The sequence below is a fragment of the Brachyistius frenatus genome, unplaced genomic scaffold (genome assembly GCF_029030835.1).
Source record: "Brachyistius frenatus isolate BFR_SWC_R1_liver_20210118 unplaced genomic scaffold, ASM2903083v1 Contig_5, whole genome shotgun sequence".
NCBI lineage: Eukaryota > Metazoa > Chordata > Actinopteri > Embiotocidae > Brachyistius > Brachyistius frenatus.
The window spans coordinates 9,408,195-9,426,330 of NW_027210604.1; the positions used below are offsets into that span (position 1 = coordinate 9,408,195).

The following is an 18,136-nucleotide window of genomic DNA, read 5'->3' on the forward strand; positions in this document are numbered from 1 at the left end:
CCGTCCTCTTCCCTCGATCTTACATAAACAGCTACTCGGCATAAGCTGGTGAAGAGAGGAAAGGATGAAGGCAGAGTTGCATTGCGACAGCTAGTGAACCAGCAACAGTAAATGTATTTTCTGACATTTGCCTACTCTTCCTTCCTTGCCCAAAGCAAATAAGACAACAGATCAATTTAAAGTAGCATTGTTTAATTTGTACACATTCACAGGTTAGTGGAGCTGCCTGAGTAGACAGAATGAGGTCTGCGGTGGGAGGAAAGAGAAAGACTGACAGACAGAAAGATATACAGAGGCAAAGATAATTATTTGTCAGTATGTACAAATAATCTATTCTTTGTCTTAGTTTTTTTTCTTTGCTCTATACATTTGTGTGTACACACGCTGCATGAAACATAACTATCTTTCCAGGGCAGGTTTTACCATTAACTGTACTGGTAGTGCGTTAGGCGAAAACTAATTCAGTGGTCTTGCATTGATGGCCGTGTGTACTCACACACACCCATGCACACACAGAAACAGGAATTTACTGTCACCAGTGTAAAGCCTAAAGATATGTCATGTGCTCATATCAACATGTCATGCCGGCTCAGGCTCAGCACACAGCATGTAGAGATAACCGCTGTTGCGAGGAATAGGAAAGGACAGAACAAATGCAATATTCAATGAGAGAGAGCAGCTGTCGTTTAGCCAAACTGATTACAACTATGTTGCCATTTACTGTAGGTAGCCTGGATCCAGCAAAGCGAAGCTTTGACATGAGATAGTGCGCTCGCTGACATTTCTCTACATTTGTCAGTTCTGTGATCACCGTAGCATGCACCCACAGAAGCTGTAAAAATAATGCAGCTTATGTGCCCAACACCTCCTTTCACATTGACCTGAACAGCTAGAAATGTAAATGTCTAACATTTACAATGGAACAGTTGCCAATATGTATAGATAATTAACCTGTGCAGGACCCAATGCCTACCGCTTCACCCAGCTTGCATGGGAACAGAATTTGAACAACTCTTTTTTTTTTAATACTATGCTGGAGAAATATGGAAATTTTCAATTGAATCCTCTAAATACGTGAGGTAATTAAGTATAAAACTTTGTGCAGAGCATCTTTTACTCCCACTAGACTTTCCTTCCTGGCCAGTATTGGCATGTTTGTAGGGGCGGGGGTGGTTTGTTGCACCTGTTGTGGGAGTGCCTTGAAGAATTGTTTGATCCAAGTTAGTTTTGGTTCCAAATTTTTTTTTTAATTATTCACATTTCCAGTTTGCCCTGTATTATGCTCAGGCAGAAGTTTAAAGAAGTGCATTCATTACAAGTAAACTTACTATGATGTTTCTCAAAAATAATAATCTCAATGAACCGGACAGACTGGAAACCACCCTCATCAGGTATATTTCATTAATTGATATCAGTGATTGACAAATTACAGCCTTTAAGTAGTAAAATCACAGCTAATGCTGTAGCAGTTGGCATTGATCAATCAACTGTAAGACTCTTTTAACACAGTTACATTCTAAACAGTTGTTATGTCCACACAATGTTTTAAAAAAATCTCAAAAGTTAATTTACTTTCTGTAATTTGCATCCCCATATGATACAATATAATACAATGAAGAATTAATTTTATATTGTTGCCATACATTTTAATAGATGATAGATTTAATAGAATTGATCAAGTGTTTGATATAGAGTATAGATTAATGAGAGTTTGTATTTTCAAAGTCACATGATTGGTGTGGATTAACGAAGATTAAGGTATTTTGGAAATAAAAATGACCTTTCTAATGCCGTCTTAAAACGTTAGGATGCTGTGATTGAAGTAGTTCTTAGATACCTTGAGTATCATTTCTCACAATTCAGCCAGAAAGCCTTTAAAATACTCTACAAATAGACTGTCTAGGAGCGTTTACTTTTCTCATCTACATACAGTAAAGAGGTAACCAAAAGCAGAGGGTTTTTGTAAGAATTCTCACATATTATCAGAAAATAAGAATATTTCTTCACACCGCACATGAAAGACAACGTGAACATCTGTACAAAAATAATCATGCCACTTTTCTGTTGAACCCAAACATACACACTCAACACACATATGAACACACACGCACACTTGAACGAGGTGAGCACCGAGTCACTTTCATGGAGATTAAAAGCAGAGTAGCCTTGGTTATAAGGTTTGTAGAAAGGCAATGTAAGGCGTGAATAAATCTCCTGAGCAGCCAAGGCCACAGAAATGGCAAGAATGGAATTTTTGTACTCTCAACAATTCACATGTTCTTCTTTCAATATATAAACCAGTTTTGTATAAACCTTTCTTTTATGTGGTTCGCTTTGTGTCTCACTGCATTCGTTGGACACAAGAGTCATGTCGTTTTCAAGGTGTCAACACGTTCTAAAATCTTAGCACCCGCTCCCGCTGTATCACAGATATAAAGCACAGTATAAAGTCTAGTTTGAAGGCCATACTGTCGTTCATCCAATCTCAGAAAATCTATTTCAACTCCTACATCTTGCCAAATTCTCATTAGGCCTCTCTCTCTGCCTGTTATTGAAGTATTGATTTACATTCCGTTATGTCTTTTGGAAAATTACATTTTCATATAAGTAAATGTCTACAACGGTTTCCAGCAGAGAAAATTGTATGCGAACCGTTTACAGTAGAGGTGTGCTGATGCATTCATTTTCAGATAAGAAAAGATAAGAAAGTTCCATTTTAAGGTCACAGTTTTTGTAGATTGTTTATACATTTAAATATATCCGTACATATGTTATTTACATCTTAGTTTGTCTAAAACAGGCATTATTTTATTTTCAAAGGAGTAAACAACATAAACGAGCATATTTAGGCAATGGCACTACCCACACTATACAACCAAGTTTAGCCTTTTAAGATTAGTGGACAAAATTGAATTTCCTTTTGCAAATAGATAGATAGAACAGCTAGGTTAGCACATTTATAAATAATGCCAAAAGCAGAATTGTCTATATATTGGGGTCTTTGTGGAGGTACAGAAAATTTGAGTTGAAATAATCTTTTTGATAGCGCTCTGCTGTAATTTTGTCCACAATATGCACATGCTAAGCATCGTATAATAGAGATATAGCAAAGTTAAAAAATATCCTGATAATTGTTTTCTACTTTGCTGTTTCCTGCTGCTATGAGCTAAAATGTATTCTATGATTCTTCTCACCATCTGTGTGTGTGTGTGTGTGTGTGTGTGTGTGTGTGTGTGTGTGTGTGTGTGTGTGTGTGTGTGTGTGTGTGTGTGTGTGTGTGTGTGTGTGTGTGTGTGTGTGTGTGTGTGTGTGTGCGTGTGCGTGTGTGTGTCCAGTTCACGTCCCAATACACATCAACGTATACAATGGGCATTGGTATAAACTAGTTTTGTTAAATGACAAAGAACACAAGAAGAACAGAGACAATTAAATAGTTACTATATATCTGACTGTATCAAATGTTGCAAATGAATTAAAACCCTCGCTCTGTGATCATAAGGATGTGGGTCTCCCGCGGCTGCTCATTCGCTGTTGTTTAAGCAGTTTGTAATGTTTGCTAACTGTCCTTCTGTCTCTATCTGTCTCTATCTCCAGCTTTGAGGGACAACAGGATTGAGCTCGTGCGTGCATCATGGTCAGAGTTGACTATCAGTATTAGTGATGTCATGCTGTCTGATGAAGGCATGTACACCTGCTCCCTCTTCACCATGCCCGTCAGAACAGCCAAAGCCTACCTGACTGTTCTAGGTGAGTACAGGATCTAAAACAGTCATTTAATTCCTGCTTAAATGAAACATTCATATACAGATACACTGTTACATAACATCAGTATGTAATAACATAGTTTTGCGGTGCACACACCTTTTCTCTTTCTGATTTACCACGGTTTAAAAAAATACCTACATATCTCACAATTGCTTTGAACAGTGTCCAGAAAACAGGTGTGACATTGTTGCTTCCAGCTGTGGGGAACACATGTTTGTAGAGCAAGGAAAAGTGTTGGGTTAGTGAGAGGAAGAGAGACAATCAAAGGTTGTACTCCTCACTCAAATCTGTCTTGTGGCTGCAATGCCTTATAGTCTACATACGTACCCTAGTATTTGAGGGAAAAAATGGTATCCATGCCTCGTCTGTTTTCATTTCTCCCCAGAAGATTGCTGAACATACAGAATGCTCCTGAGGAAAGCTTCTGCTTTAGAGAAAAAGAGCTTCCTTTTAGCTTTAGCCTTCAAGACAATAGTACATACTGAACATATGGTAAGATGAGCCCAAAAATGCGAGCTACAGTACATTGGCAATAGCTCTATTTATAGAAAACATGATAAAAAAAAAAAAAAAGTTTCCATAAAACAGGGAGGAAAGTCAAAAGTAACTTGGTTTTTTTTTGTGCATGTTTAATAATATTTCAAAGGTTTGAAGACACTACCAGACGGCATATTTTTTATAAAAATGTTCTAGATTTTGGCATGTAGTAAATCACAGCGTATAAATAAAATAATGTACGCCACAATTCTACCTTTTTTTTTTTTAATATGGATTGAACATAATTGTCAATTTATGGTTTTGCTGTGATCCGCTCTGGTCAGAAATAGCCTGTTGCTTATGCCTGCAACTAAAGACAAATGAAAACATACTGTTAGTACCTCCCTCCCTTTAGTAGTGTTTGTGTTGTGATCATCGCCTCACACAAACATTGTCTCATTTCCTGCCACCGGGCTTATTATCTTGCCAATTAGTTTTCGCTAATGTTAATAGATGTAGTATTGCACCCCAGGACCATTAACTGGCTCTCTGTGTTAACAAGCATTCTGAGAATTAGAGACATTAAAGGTGACTGCTCAATAAGGATATGGAGGAAATTATTTTGCAATATTAAACAATAGTTAATGGTGCGAGCCAGGAAACAGAGAGGGAGATTTAATAAACACACAAAATGGCCTGGAATTGGCCTGGTTTATCTGCCACTGTTTCCGGACAGTGATTGCTGGGAACAAACACAAGAAAACATTGAAAGTGATTTGGAACGAAACACCGAAACTCAAAAATGAACATGCAAGCTTCACATTGCAATATTTTGGTGCATAATTACAAACATATGCTCATCTATTACCACAAACAATAATTTTGTAAAGATAATGGGAATGTCATAAAACAAAGAACTGGACAAATCAAACTTTGGACCTGGTGGTGGTGCTAGATGCAGAAGTTAACGGTCACCAAATTTAACATCCTGAGGGGAACATAAATGTGTGTATTGAATTTGATTGCAGAACATCTAATAGTGGCTGAGACATTTCAGTCAAAGCCCCAAATGTGAACCACTTGACGATGCCAAAGGAAAAGTCAGGGATCAACAAAGTCATTAGAATTCATCCACTGAGGGCCACGAGAACCTGTAAATATTATAGAAATCTATCCAGTTGATATTTCAGTCCGGACCAAATCAGTGGATCAACCAACAGACTTACACTGCCATCCCGAGAACCCTGCTTTCAGCCTGGCTAAAAACTGCATGACGTGACAGGCATAGCATTCAATCCATACTTCACTTCACTTCACAAAAGTTAAATGATTATCTGTAACTGACATTAAAATTGCCTCTCAATAACTTAATTTAAAAAATACTTCCTCAAACTCCAAATGCATATTGATGTGCAGACTAATATAAAGCAGTGATCACAAAGACCACATGAGTTATCAGTGGAATCCATTTTCTTTTTTTCACTATGCATCAGAGATCAAGCTCCTTTTCATCTCTCGAAAATGCTGTTGGTCACGCTTAAACAGATGTGCGCACACACAAATCCACCATAGCACAGATCAATCCATGATGCACAAATGAGCAGAGAAACAGGTTCACCCCGTACCCCTACATTCACACACACACTCGCACGCAAACAGCCAGAAGGTTTAAAGCATTGCAGCCTCTAGCCACCCAAAGGGAACGGGACTGTATAAGATGAACATTGTATTTGATCTGCTCTTATTCAGGGTGGGAGAAAAAACATCAAACACTTCTGTGAGTCAAGCCACACGTACTCCTTCACATGCTTCCACACACACACCACAGGATTTAGATATAGAGACTTGTACTTTGTGGACTTCAAAACAATGCATGGAATACATTTGCATAGAAACACATGCATATTAAAAATGGCTTGTATTACATTTAGTTAGATGATGAGGACCAGATCTCACTGAATAGTGTGTTTACCAAGCAGCAGCTATTGTTGGGATTGTGTATGCAGTTTTGGCCTTGAAATGAATTGTAAACATAAAACAGGAGGACCTTTAATTCTGGTCATAAAACTTTCAAGAGGTGGTGAGACAGAGAAGGCAAGAATCAGTCAATGGCATTGATGGACAGACCTTTCAGTCACTCAGCCTGAGGCAGACTTATTGCTCATTGACATTAGAAGGCCAGACACTACACACTAAAAACACTCATTACAAGGCCAGTAATTAACATTTGCTATGCAACCTCATGGCCTTCTCTGTGCTCTTGAGCGTTTCCTTATGCACATGTCCACACACTCAAACATATTTTTCAATTCAGTTAATTTCCGCTTTATGTATACACAGCCAAATTACCACTTAAGTCACCTCAAGGGTTTTTACGCCGTAATGATGAGACCATGCAACTTTGTAGACAGAAAACCAAGAATTTCCACCTGAGCAAACATCTGGTGACAGTGGGGAGGAAAAACTCCCTTAAAACTGGAAGAAACCTTCAACAGAACCAGACTGCGAGGTGGGCCGCCATCTGCCTGACTAGTTGATGTGACAGGAGAGCAGAGAGAGAAAAGAACAGCATAGAGAAAAAGCAAACAATAAACATTGAGCAGGTTGGTGGGGCCAGTAACCGGTGATGTGAAACATGCAGCTCCAAACCCAGAGATACCTGCAGAAAGGTACAGGGAGAGGACAAAGCACAAACTACTGGAGAGAGAAGACACAAAGTTAATGATGTGCAACAGTGGCATATAAATACATGCAGAGTGAAAGAGAAGAGGAGGGGTGTCTGATTTCACGGGGACAACAGTTGTTCTTGTGGAAAGTGTTCATCCTAAGATTGGACACCCAGAGGTACCTGTAAGTTGGTTCTTAGAGGACACATTGCCTGTTCAATTTTTTAAAAGGTAATTTTTCAACTCTATGAGAATCACAATAAAAACTCCATTTAACCTTCTTGCAGTGGAGACAGATATCTCATAACCTGGGGGGAAAAAAAAAGGGAATCAAAACTATCGACATGGCTAGGTGCCAATGGATGTAAGTGAGAAATGTGTTTCTTGTAATTTGGATGAGCCGACCCCTAAAGAAGGGGATGACCCAGTGTTGAGAGAAAACCATCCACCCATGTGCCAACAAGAACCTTCCCTGATGTGTTCACGGTCAGGACACTGCTCAGGGAAGCTCTGTGGTCTGCTCTCTAATCTCCCCGCAGGTGGGTAACCTGGGGGAGAATTTCCAATAAGGCATAATAATGTTATGTGTTGCATAACGACATACTGCTGCGTGTAAATTAGTTCTATTGCTGTGATTTCTATTCCATCCTTCAGGTGTGCCAGAGAAGCCGGAGATCGATGGCCTGACAAAGCCCGCCATGGAGGGAGACCAAATCACTCTGACATGCATGACTCAGGGCAGCAAGCCGGCCGCGGACCTGCGCTGGTTCAGGAACGAAAAGGAGGTCAAAGGTATGTAACATCTCTGTTTGTATTTACATCACAACATTGGCATTGATGGTGATGAGTGTTATGTCTATACAAAAACTGTGTAGGGTTTCACAATGTAAACTATGGTGAATGGCAAAACATTCCCTTATTCGATAACCAGGATTAAGACTTGTTTTTGTATTGCATTAAAAGAAAACATGTTGATAATCTGTTTTGTTTTTTACCCAGTTTTGTTGATTTAAAACATTATTCTACAACATATTTTATAGAAACAAAATGACCAATTTCGTTATTTTCTTAAGTTTTAGAATCCATAAATATTCAGTATTAGTCATGTTCAGTACTGTTATTTTTGATATCTTCTCAGTTAGGCCCACAAAGTCAGCTCCATCTCCACTGTGTTGTCAAACAAAACAAAAATATTGGTTATCACATTTTAGCAATGTTTACACTGTGCTTTATATAAACAAAAAGATCACACATAGGGCAAACAAAATACAAATTTAGTGTTTTAAAATGCATTCACAGGGAGAAGAAAGTCTTTTTCTTAAAGTGGCCCCATTAAACTGCTGCAGTGGATGTTTCAACAGTGTATTTATGTTCCGAACAAGTTGTTTCTAACAGAGCAGATTCAGCGTGTGTCCTCTGGCCTGAGACCAATACATTAACCTCCCTTGTTATCAGAGGGCTGTTCTGGATCGCACTGACTGGTCTACATGCCTCATTTCCACCCTGCTCCTGCTCTGTTCTACTTGATGAGCCATCCACTTTGTAATTGTTTGAACTTGACAGCGAGGGAGAATGAGAGGGAATACCGAGGAAAAAAAAAAAAGATTAGGACATGAAATGATGAAATTAAGTTTTTGAGGAAGACAGAAACAGATGCAGTTCTGTATCAAATAAAACATATCCAGTGGGACAGACTGTCACAGATCATCAGCACAGTTGCAGAACTTTTTGCGACGCTCTCTGTGTTGTTCCACAAAGCAGATTAAAGGCAGATAACAAAATGTAAATCACCAGTTTTCTAATTTAAATGACTGGCAAAAACAACAATGCAAATGTTGGGAATGACACTGTCAAAATCTTTGAAAAACTAAACAGATCACTGAAACTCAGTAATGAGAATAACAAGCAGCCAGGTGTTGCACATCTTAAATGCCCAATTAAATGTAGCAGAATTTGCTTCATGAGAAGGATTTGGGATGCGTAACACAGACACTTCACAGAGTTCATTTCCCTGCTTATACAAAGGATTAATAAACCACCCAAATATTTTTTTGCCAAAGCGTGCATGACTTTTTTCTTATTAACTTTGCATATTAATAATTTCTTTCTGCTGTCACAGACAACATTAACCAGGTCTATCATCTGTCTGGCACACAGTGCTATCTGTGTGTGTGTGTGTGTGTGTGTGTGTGTGTGTGTGTGTGTGTGTGTGTGTGTGTGTGTGTGTGTGTGCGTGTGTGCGTTCGTGCGTGCATGCGTGCGTGTACAGTATTTTAAATAACTTTTTCAATACATATTTCTACTGCAATATATTAGACACGCCTTATTAATCACCTGGTAACGGAGATGTTTTTCTGCCCCATGCTAACTGCTATTGGTCCTTTTATCCTTATGCTTATTAACACTGACATCATACATTAAAATGAGTTCAAATTACATGCAATGCATAATGCTACTCTTTAGGATTATAAATTAAAACACTAATCCTACACTTGTTAAATGCTATGTTTATAAGTAGATCCCCAAGTTGCATATTGTTGTTTTTTCAACACTTTTTGTTATCTAACTAATCACCATGTTTTTGCCACTCCGCTTTGTGTTTCTTTTGTTCCCCTTCTGAAGAACAAGCATATAGTACACTAATTAGCAGGGTGAATATTTTTGCTTACAGGCTTATTGTGTCTCTACGGGTGATTATTGCTTCTCCCAGTGGCCCACCACTGAAAGAAGAGCTCCCCTGTAAGGCAAACCGAGCCAGGACATTATATTATTTTAATTTACCACAGAAAGTTAACAGGTAGTCAAGAGATCCTCGGTGCTTCGAGTGGAGGTAGTCTCAGGAGGATATGCGCTCTCATTAAGGTCAGATGCTATAATTCTCTCCTCAACTTGGCACACGACCGTCTTTAATTTGGCCCTCGCGCAGTTTTATATTAGGATATTTTTCACTGTGACAAGGTTGTGTTTCTTTACCCAGAAAGGACATGATCGTCTGTATAAATGTAATTTGTATTGCGTATGCATCACTGCTAAAACTGATAATATTGAAGGGAGTTTATATAGAAATGATGTAGTCCTTTTTTCTCTTTGTGACTGTGTCCCAGAACAGAAGCAGAAACTTAACACTTAATACAAATGTCAGATTAGAAGATAGTTGTCAGATTCGGTATTGGACTCGTCAAGAATTTCGATCGGAGGTGATGTTCGGCCCTCGCTGAATTCACTGAAAACTCTCAACGTCTGCCATTACACCCTTTCTAGCCAAGCTTAAGTCCAGACAGCTCAGCCTGCTGTCTGACTTTAGGGTTTCCCAGGGTCCAGATAAGCAAGCAGATAAAAACAACTCGATGCTAGTTTTCATCAGTTTTAAGCAGATATCATGTTTATCTTTCATTTTAATTAGCTGGTAGATTATATTGAATCCATCTTATCATGATTATTCAGACCTGCGCAGAACATCTTTATTTATTTATTTTTAAAGCTGTGTTAATCCCACACGCTGGATCAAAGTGAAGTAAGAGAAAGAATATGAACTTATGATGTATAAAAGCTGAAAATCTTCTTGGTTTCAAAGGTTCAGGAAACATTGATCCCTGGAGTAATAACCTGTCTTTCTTGACAAGTAGGGGGGGTCTGTTTTTAATTAGCAAGTCATTGCTCAGTGCGCATTTACCAGACATATTCAGGACATGTTTACTTCAGAAAATAGTCTGTTCTCAAGACTATGATTGACACATGCTCATTTACACATTTAGTTCTACTGTCAAAGCACAAAATGGATTTCTGCCACTAATTGGCCCCCTTTGTTGTAGTAATGAAAAGGTGTAAATTATTATCTAGACACCGCCAGTCGCAGTTGTTATGCTGTATATGACACCAAAAGATAGTTTATTTGTGTATAATTGTATATTACAAGTGTGTGTTAAATGCAGAAATGAGACCAACCCAGTAGTAGCCACCCCCTGGCAATTTCCTTCCCAGGCTTTAAAATGACAAAATACATAAATGCAAGTAAACACAAAGGGCAGCGCATGTTAATTCCCACTGTATGTATGCATGTGTAGGTGTATGTGAGTGCACTTGAAGTGTTCATCATCCTCACAGGATCAGGGTGTGTTCAATGTGAAAAGCCATCTGATTGTGGGCAACCATGCTGGGAATAAATGACAATTGTGACATATTGGTGTGGGATCCGGGGGAATAGAGAAGATTATATTACCGGCAGAGCTACTGGAGCAGTCCATCACCCATTCGAATGCAGTTAACAGACACCCTATGCTAAGTGTGTATGTGTATATCTGCGTATATGTGTGTGTCTCCGTGAGCAAAACAGGCAGATGGAGCAGACAGCCTGCATGTAAGGACATAAGCTCGTGTGTGTGGAACGGAATCCAATATTCTTATTTCTCAGTCTCTTTGTCCCTCAGATCCCCTCAGTCCCCACCCAGTAATGATATATTTCTATCTCAGTTACACACCATAACCCAGAGAGACCTCTTCCAATATCACCACATGTAGAAGTTGTTTACACACCACTGAACCAGGGGGAGCTGTGTGGAGACCAAGCAAGACAGAGATGAAATGAATATTTATTTCAAATAAGGGTGGGGATGTTTGCTATCAGGCTAGCATTATCATACTCTCTGACCTAAACTGTAGAGGTTATTGCTTCATCATGTTACGCAATAGCTCAATTCCAAGGGGGCTTAAGGAAAAAAACGCAGAGATTTGATTCAAATTCGCTCACGGTCACATCCCCATGCTATTGTCAAACGTGTTAGTCAAGGACAAAGAACTATTACTGCAGACATACCTTGCGCTATTTTAGGTCGTTGTCTGCTGACTTTTCAATATCACTCAGGTCTGCCCGTTCACTGAAGAGTTGAACAACCTTTTGAAATAGAGCTGGCTACTTCTTCATTTATGCGTAATTGTCCTTGACTGCGGCAGAATACGGTGACCATCATTATTCTAAGGTTTGCACCGGAAAGAGCTATTGAGGTAAGTGGAGAGGAAAGAGCTCCCGGAGCTTATTTCGGAGTGATGTTGAGCTTGATGAGACTGCTAGTGACATTGCAAACACTGAAATAAGAATGGAGTTCAGGAATTTAAAGTTTTCTAGTTAAAAAAAAAAAAAAAAAAAAAACATTTTCTGCCACTGTGGCGGTGTTAGACAATCTCGCTCACTTCTTAAAATGTCTGTGTTGGTGACTACATTTATACTATCCAGCTCCCTGAGGTGGAGTGGATCGATGACCATTAAAGATGTAATTTCAAGATGGCTCCTGCAAGTCACAGTGGCATGAATAAAAGATGTCTAAGTTGGACCCACAAAAAAGCATATTCACCCTCTGTATCCTGTTACATGTGGACCACAAATGCAAAAGTGCTGGCTTGCATACACACACTGATCTGTGGAAATGTATAAGCTTTGTACATTACGTGAAATATGAGTTTAGTTTTTGTCTAATTTTATATTTCGTTCAAGACTGTTAAAGTGAAGTGCAGAGGTATATTTGGCTGTATCTTTTGCATCACCCTTCCTTTTTTCTTTCTTTAAACTCATATCTCCCTGATTAAATATGTCCAAGTAGCAGTCTGTCTGACTTCACCTGTCTGTGGCAGCATGAGAGTGTGTGATCAGGTTAACAGACTTAGCCTGGAGCACAAACGAAAAGTAGATTGCAGATTGCTGCACCCACTGTCTATGCCCATTAAGAGCAACATGCTGGAGGTGGGGCACCTGTCCATTTTTAAATGCCAAGGCACCAAGACTAACCAGACCTCTCCTTTCGGAGGGGAAACCCGTCTTCATGGACACTTCTGAGCTGTGAATGTTCTAGGAGTTTCATGTCAGAAAGAACATTATAATGCGGGTCTGCCAGGCACTCCGAACACTTAACAGCTCTCCCTGGTTGTAGTCACCCGTCAGTTAAGTGCAGAGTTGAGCTGGTAAAACAGGTCAGACAGCAGAGGATGCTTACCGGCTGCCAAAAGGCCAAGCTCCCTAAAAATTCAGGAAAAATTGGACAATGGTGGAGCTGGTGCGTTCTACGTATTAGGGCTCTTGTTTTAAAGTTTAGCACTTATTGCAATGCTGCTCATCTGACAGGTAAAGGATACCACATAGATTATGTAACAACCTGGCAACACATTTTTAACATTGTGAGTTTTAGTATATTTAAATTGAAAATACTGTTTTGTATTTATATATATTCTGGATAATCCTCACCGTCACCCACAGATGATTTTACATTGTTCTTGCTTGTGCAAATTGTTTTAAATCGCAGATGGGATGCAGTTCAGGGTTTGTTGAGTCAGCCCTCAGACCCCCGCTGCCAGGATTAGTCAGCTATGTCGCTGTTGTTGACGATTCCTTCCCCACCCCAGCAGACCTCCCCAGTCTCTCTTGTTTGTCCCCTCATTTTCTTTTCTCAGGCTGTCCCTGTGAAATAGCATAAAAGGGTCATAATCTCACATTTTACGCCTGTCATTTCCATTTCTAATCCTCTGAGGCCCCTGTCATGGCTCACACAAACGATGCAGAGCTTCGAGCAACCACCCACAGAACAGCATGCCACAGTCACAGCCAAATACTACCAAGCTATGTGAAAGAGCAGTACTACAGGTGAATATGGTAGGATGTCCATTTTTTTTTTTTTTTTTTTTTTACATTTTGGATTTCTCAACAACTACCAAGTAAAACCTGTAAAAATAATTTTATCATACAGATTAATATTGTGTTTTAACCTAAAATAAATGCCAGGGATTCAACAGAAAACAACAGGTTTAAGTTTTTGCCCAAATAAATATGAAGATATATTGTAATACAGTATATAATCATAGAAACACATGTAATTCTTCATCAAAGCAAAAGCAGTCAAAAACAGAAGTGGCTGAACCTTCTCTTCAATTTTGCTTCTTTCAGTCACTGAAGAAGGCACACATGGATGCTGTATGTGTGATATGAGACAGATGCGTTTTTGATTGACAAGCCCGAGCTTTAATGGCAGCTCAATGTCAGCTGCTCCTTTTAGCTGTTTTCAAAATATGATACTGTATTTATAGACCAATTATACCAACTCTCACCCAAACACAAGCACACACACTCACTCACAGAGTGCATGCAGACTGATGCACTTTATCGATGAGGTCTTTCTTGCTGTTAGACAACTGTTATTATGTTCTCAAAGGGGAGCTGAGATGACTTAAGACCAAATAATGATATTAATGAACTCAAACTTTGGTGCGAGCATGTCGGTTTTTGTAGCACTCTTATCCTGAACTGCACAGAGGCAATCAGAGTCCATTTAAAATGCCATTAGACAATAATGTAAAGTGTTCTAGACACTTAAATCACAACAGCAAAATTATGCACAGTGAGTTTCTAAATATCTCCAGCAGTATTATTTCAATGTGGAGTGCATTTACAATCAAGTGCTTCTGAGATATAAAAATTATAAACTAACTTAGAAAAGTGTAATTTTTTGTTTTGTTTACTAAAAGCCAGTCTACAATGAGAAATGGTTTAAGTATAGTCAGAGCATTAGGTTAGTTGCTGCAGGGACATCGTTGAGAGTGTATCACACTGATTGAAGTACTTAAATATTGGTTCTGTTCAGCCCCGCGCAGGAGCATAATGGGCCTCACAGTTCAGGGAGATTGAGTTGATTCAGTCAAAGCCGGTACAATGTTTTGAATAGACATATCTTAATTATTTAAATGAAAGTAGTGTAAGTTAAAATCCTCTTTTCAAACTTTTGCAAAGAGAAAAACATTGAGAAACCAGAAACAGCATTAAAAAAAACTTTTAACGTAACCTTTTTGATTTTCCAGGTAAGTGTATAATTTAACCTTTTTTAGTGCAGGTTCAGCCACTTTACTAAACGTACTATTGTACATTCATAAGGAGAACATTTATGCACTATTTCAACAAACCTGGTATGACCTATCTCATTGTGTCAGCTGAACTGAAACGTCAGTGTTTGATTAAAGCGCCAGTTAAACTGACTACTAATTAGCCTCAATACTGACCTCAACAATTACATACAAATAGTAACAGGAGAGGAGCGAAAACAGATAGGCCAAGGGGGATTTTTTTTCAGGCTGCAGACAGAAGGAGAAATACAAGTTGGGCTGATAGGCAGACAAAGAGGGAGGGACTTGGCATAACGAATAGAAATGCTAGGAAAATGTTTACACTCCAACAGCATGCCATGGATATTCTCCAGCCCTTTTCTCTTTTTCACTTTCTTTTGTCTGAATGTTGCTAACACTGCAGACCTGTCAGTCATTCATCTCTAGGGGAGGCGGGCTCATTGCCTCAGTTGGGGGAAGTGCCTGAGCAGAATAGTTGATTGGCAGAATGGAGAGGGAGAGGAGACAGTAGGGTGGGATGCTTAGAAAGTGGAGCAGATGAGCACAGAGGAGAGAAGGATATGGAGCGTAAACAGTCTCTTTAGGAGATCCAAACAAAGGCGGTCAGCATGAGAGAGAGAGAGATCGTACATATAGTATGCTGATACTTCCTTGAATTTGATATGATACATAAAATACAGAGAAAAAGGGCCGTGTCATACAAAGCAGTGCAACATCTGAATCCAGAGATAAGCCTGGACGGCTGAATGCAATATGAGTGATCGCTTTTCTCTTTTGAAAAAAAAAAAAAAAAAAAGAACCCGAGTAGGATGAACTGGCTTGATATGATTTTATAAACTGGCTGCTGGCAGAATGTGAGCAGACTGAACACTCCTGGTTGAAGACCGGTTACACAGATTGAACAGATCTGATTAAGAGGAAGAATGTGTTAAAAATAAATACCTGGAGGTGGAAACCTTTAGATAATCAGCCAGTAAAACAGACAGTAGGTGACAGTATATCTGGTGGTGGTGAATTGTGCAAGACTATTGGCTTTGGTGTGAGTGTGTGGTCTGGAAGACGATGGTGATTTGTATTACATAATGCACACATAACAGCTTCTGAGTTTTAGAGAACATTTACATCACATTTGTAGGCTAAGGCTCAGAGGAAAACTGGATATCATCTTCTACCTAAATACAGGCACAGTTCTTGAATGTTTCATTCTGTGAAGGATCACAATAGAGGACACTAATGTCTCCCAGCTATGGTAATTCTCAGTTAAACATTGATTTGCCAGACTACTCCGAACTTGTGGAAAAGCAAGAATTTGCAACATATCAGCAAGGTGTTGTTATGCAGATGTCATTTTGTATGCAATAAAACCGCAATCATCTGGATAGTGCACCTGCAGGGCACCCCGACCTGGTACAGCATGTCGAGCTCAAGGACAGCTTGACAGCAAAGCGGGAAAGCCTGATATGTGACCTTCCAGTTTGAAGGGCCTCTCTACCTGCTAGGCATCTCTGCTTTCACGGATGATGATTTATCATGAACCAGTAAGATCTCAAGGACAGTTATTTGACAGTAAAGTGTCACGAGGGCAAGTTATGACACTTGAATAGCCATAACACATTTAGCTTACCTGAAACCTTTATCATTAGGACGGCAAATGGAGCAAAAAGGGAATTAATGTGCCCATGAGGATGCCAAATTCGAGGACACCATGTAGATATTTTAAGGAAGCTGAGTTGGAGTTTTCCTCTGCCTTGGCAATGATTGGTGTGTTAATGGGCGTAAAGAGGTGGATCAGCTGTTTGGTAAGGATTACAAGGCAGGAAAGCTCTGAGAACAAATTGTACAGAAAGAAGAGGAGTCTGCTTAACGATACTTTGCTGCAAGGCTGATTTAAGTTACTGCCAAATGTCTGATCGGCACTGGTCCTGTTTTTGCATCCAGAGAGATGATGTAAACAGAAAAAAGTGACCACACAAAGAATTTATAGTGGGAGACATGAGCTGAAGATCTCCTAAAATTCATGAGGGTTGCATTTGAGCATGATCTTTATGCCATCATAATTTAAGGCAAGTAGGTAAGGCTTGGATTTACAAATGTGATTGTCGTAATCGTTCACATGCTGAATCAGAGAGTCTTCTGGAGTTACTGCTTTTGCTAATACATGTTGGTTCTCAATCTGAGCTGGACCTTTATTTTTTTCTTTTTGCTCCTTTCTTTGTTTATTCAGTCTTTTGTTTAACATCTTTTTCAGTGCAGAATTCTTATGTCAGTATTGGTATGCCCCTCAGCCCCCCCCCCCCAAAAAAACAACAACAACAACAACAACAAAAACTAAAAACTATACACAACGGAAATACAGTGGTAGAAGCCAAAAAAAAGCATCAAGCAGCTGGAGGTTGGTTCACTTATCATCCACAGATAAAAAAATAAAAAAAAGTTGTAAAAGTCGCTTGGCGATATTCTAACTGTAGTGGCTTGATCAGTAAATGAATTAAAGATTTTATAAAATTATTATTTAATTCACAACATCTTTGATCTTTGCTCTCAAACACCAGCTTCATCAAATATTCAGTTCCTTATTATGGGATTTTATTTTTTTTTCTCGAAATTGTGACGTGTTGATATGATGAAGCTATAACTGATCCTTTGAAATGTGCATAATAATTTCAATAGGCGCCTTCGTCTACAGTCTAAGTATAAAAGACCCTGGTGGAGCCTGGCTGTGGTTGTAAAGCAGGGCTTAACAGAACTGTGGAACACAGAGGGCATCACAGACATGTGTGGCCATCACACCTTGCAAGATAAATGTGCTGCATCGGTGACCGTATGCAACTCTCTCCAAAGGTGCCAAAGAGGTGAATGCAAGTGGGAAGACATTTACAGTACGGAGCTCTCTGCAGCTGCACGTGGACAGAAATGATGATGGAGTGGCCTACACCTGCAGAGTGGACCATGTGGCACTCGCACAGACACCACAGCAGGCCACTGAAGTACTGGAGGTCCACTGTGAGTGTACACACAAAGCACATGCACGCATTCAAACATATACGTCAAGTGGACACAAGGACATAAGGGAAAAAGTCAAGAGGAAGTCGCTATTGTAGATGGCCTTGGTAGAGAGTGCTTTTATGTCTACCGAATCCTGTCAGGTGGCATTCAACATAATAAGATCCAGACTTGCAGCAGAGGAGATTTTATGTGATTCATCATTTCGATTTTTACATTTAGGCTTGCTTTCATTTTCATCAAACAATATCAAACTGGTCTGGGCAAAAATGTAGTAATTTAATGTGCATGAAAATCTCCATGAAATGTCTTTGAATCCTGACTTATTCTTATAATGATATATTCTA

At 39.3% G+C, this 18,136-nt stretch overlaps 1 protein-coding gene across 3 annotated transcripts in view; it reads left to right on the plus strand.

Annotated features, from left to right (window-relative positions):
- cadm2a (cell adhesion molecule 2a) overlaps positions 1-18,136 on the plus strand; it is a 201,682-nt gene that overhangs the window by 161,296 nt on the left and 22,250 nt on the right. For all 3 annotated transcript variants that reach the window (XM_069721401.1, XM_069721410.1, XM_069721419.1), the window contains 3 exons: positions 3,595-3,747; positions 7,563-7,700; positions 17,628-17,789. In XM_069721401.1, coding sequence (XP_069577502.1) covers positions 3,595-3,747; positions 7,563-7,700; positions 17,628-17,789 — 453 coding nt within the window. The remainder of the gene's footprint in view (positions 1-3,594; positions 3,748-7,562; positions 7,701-17,627; positions 17,790-18,136) is intronic.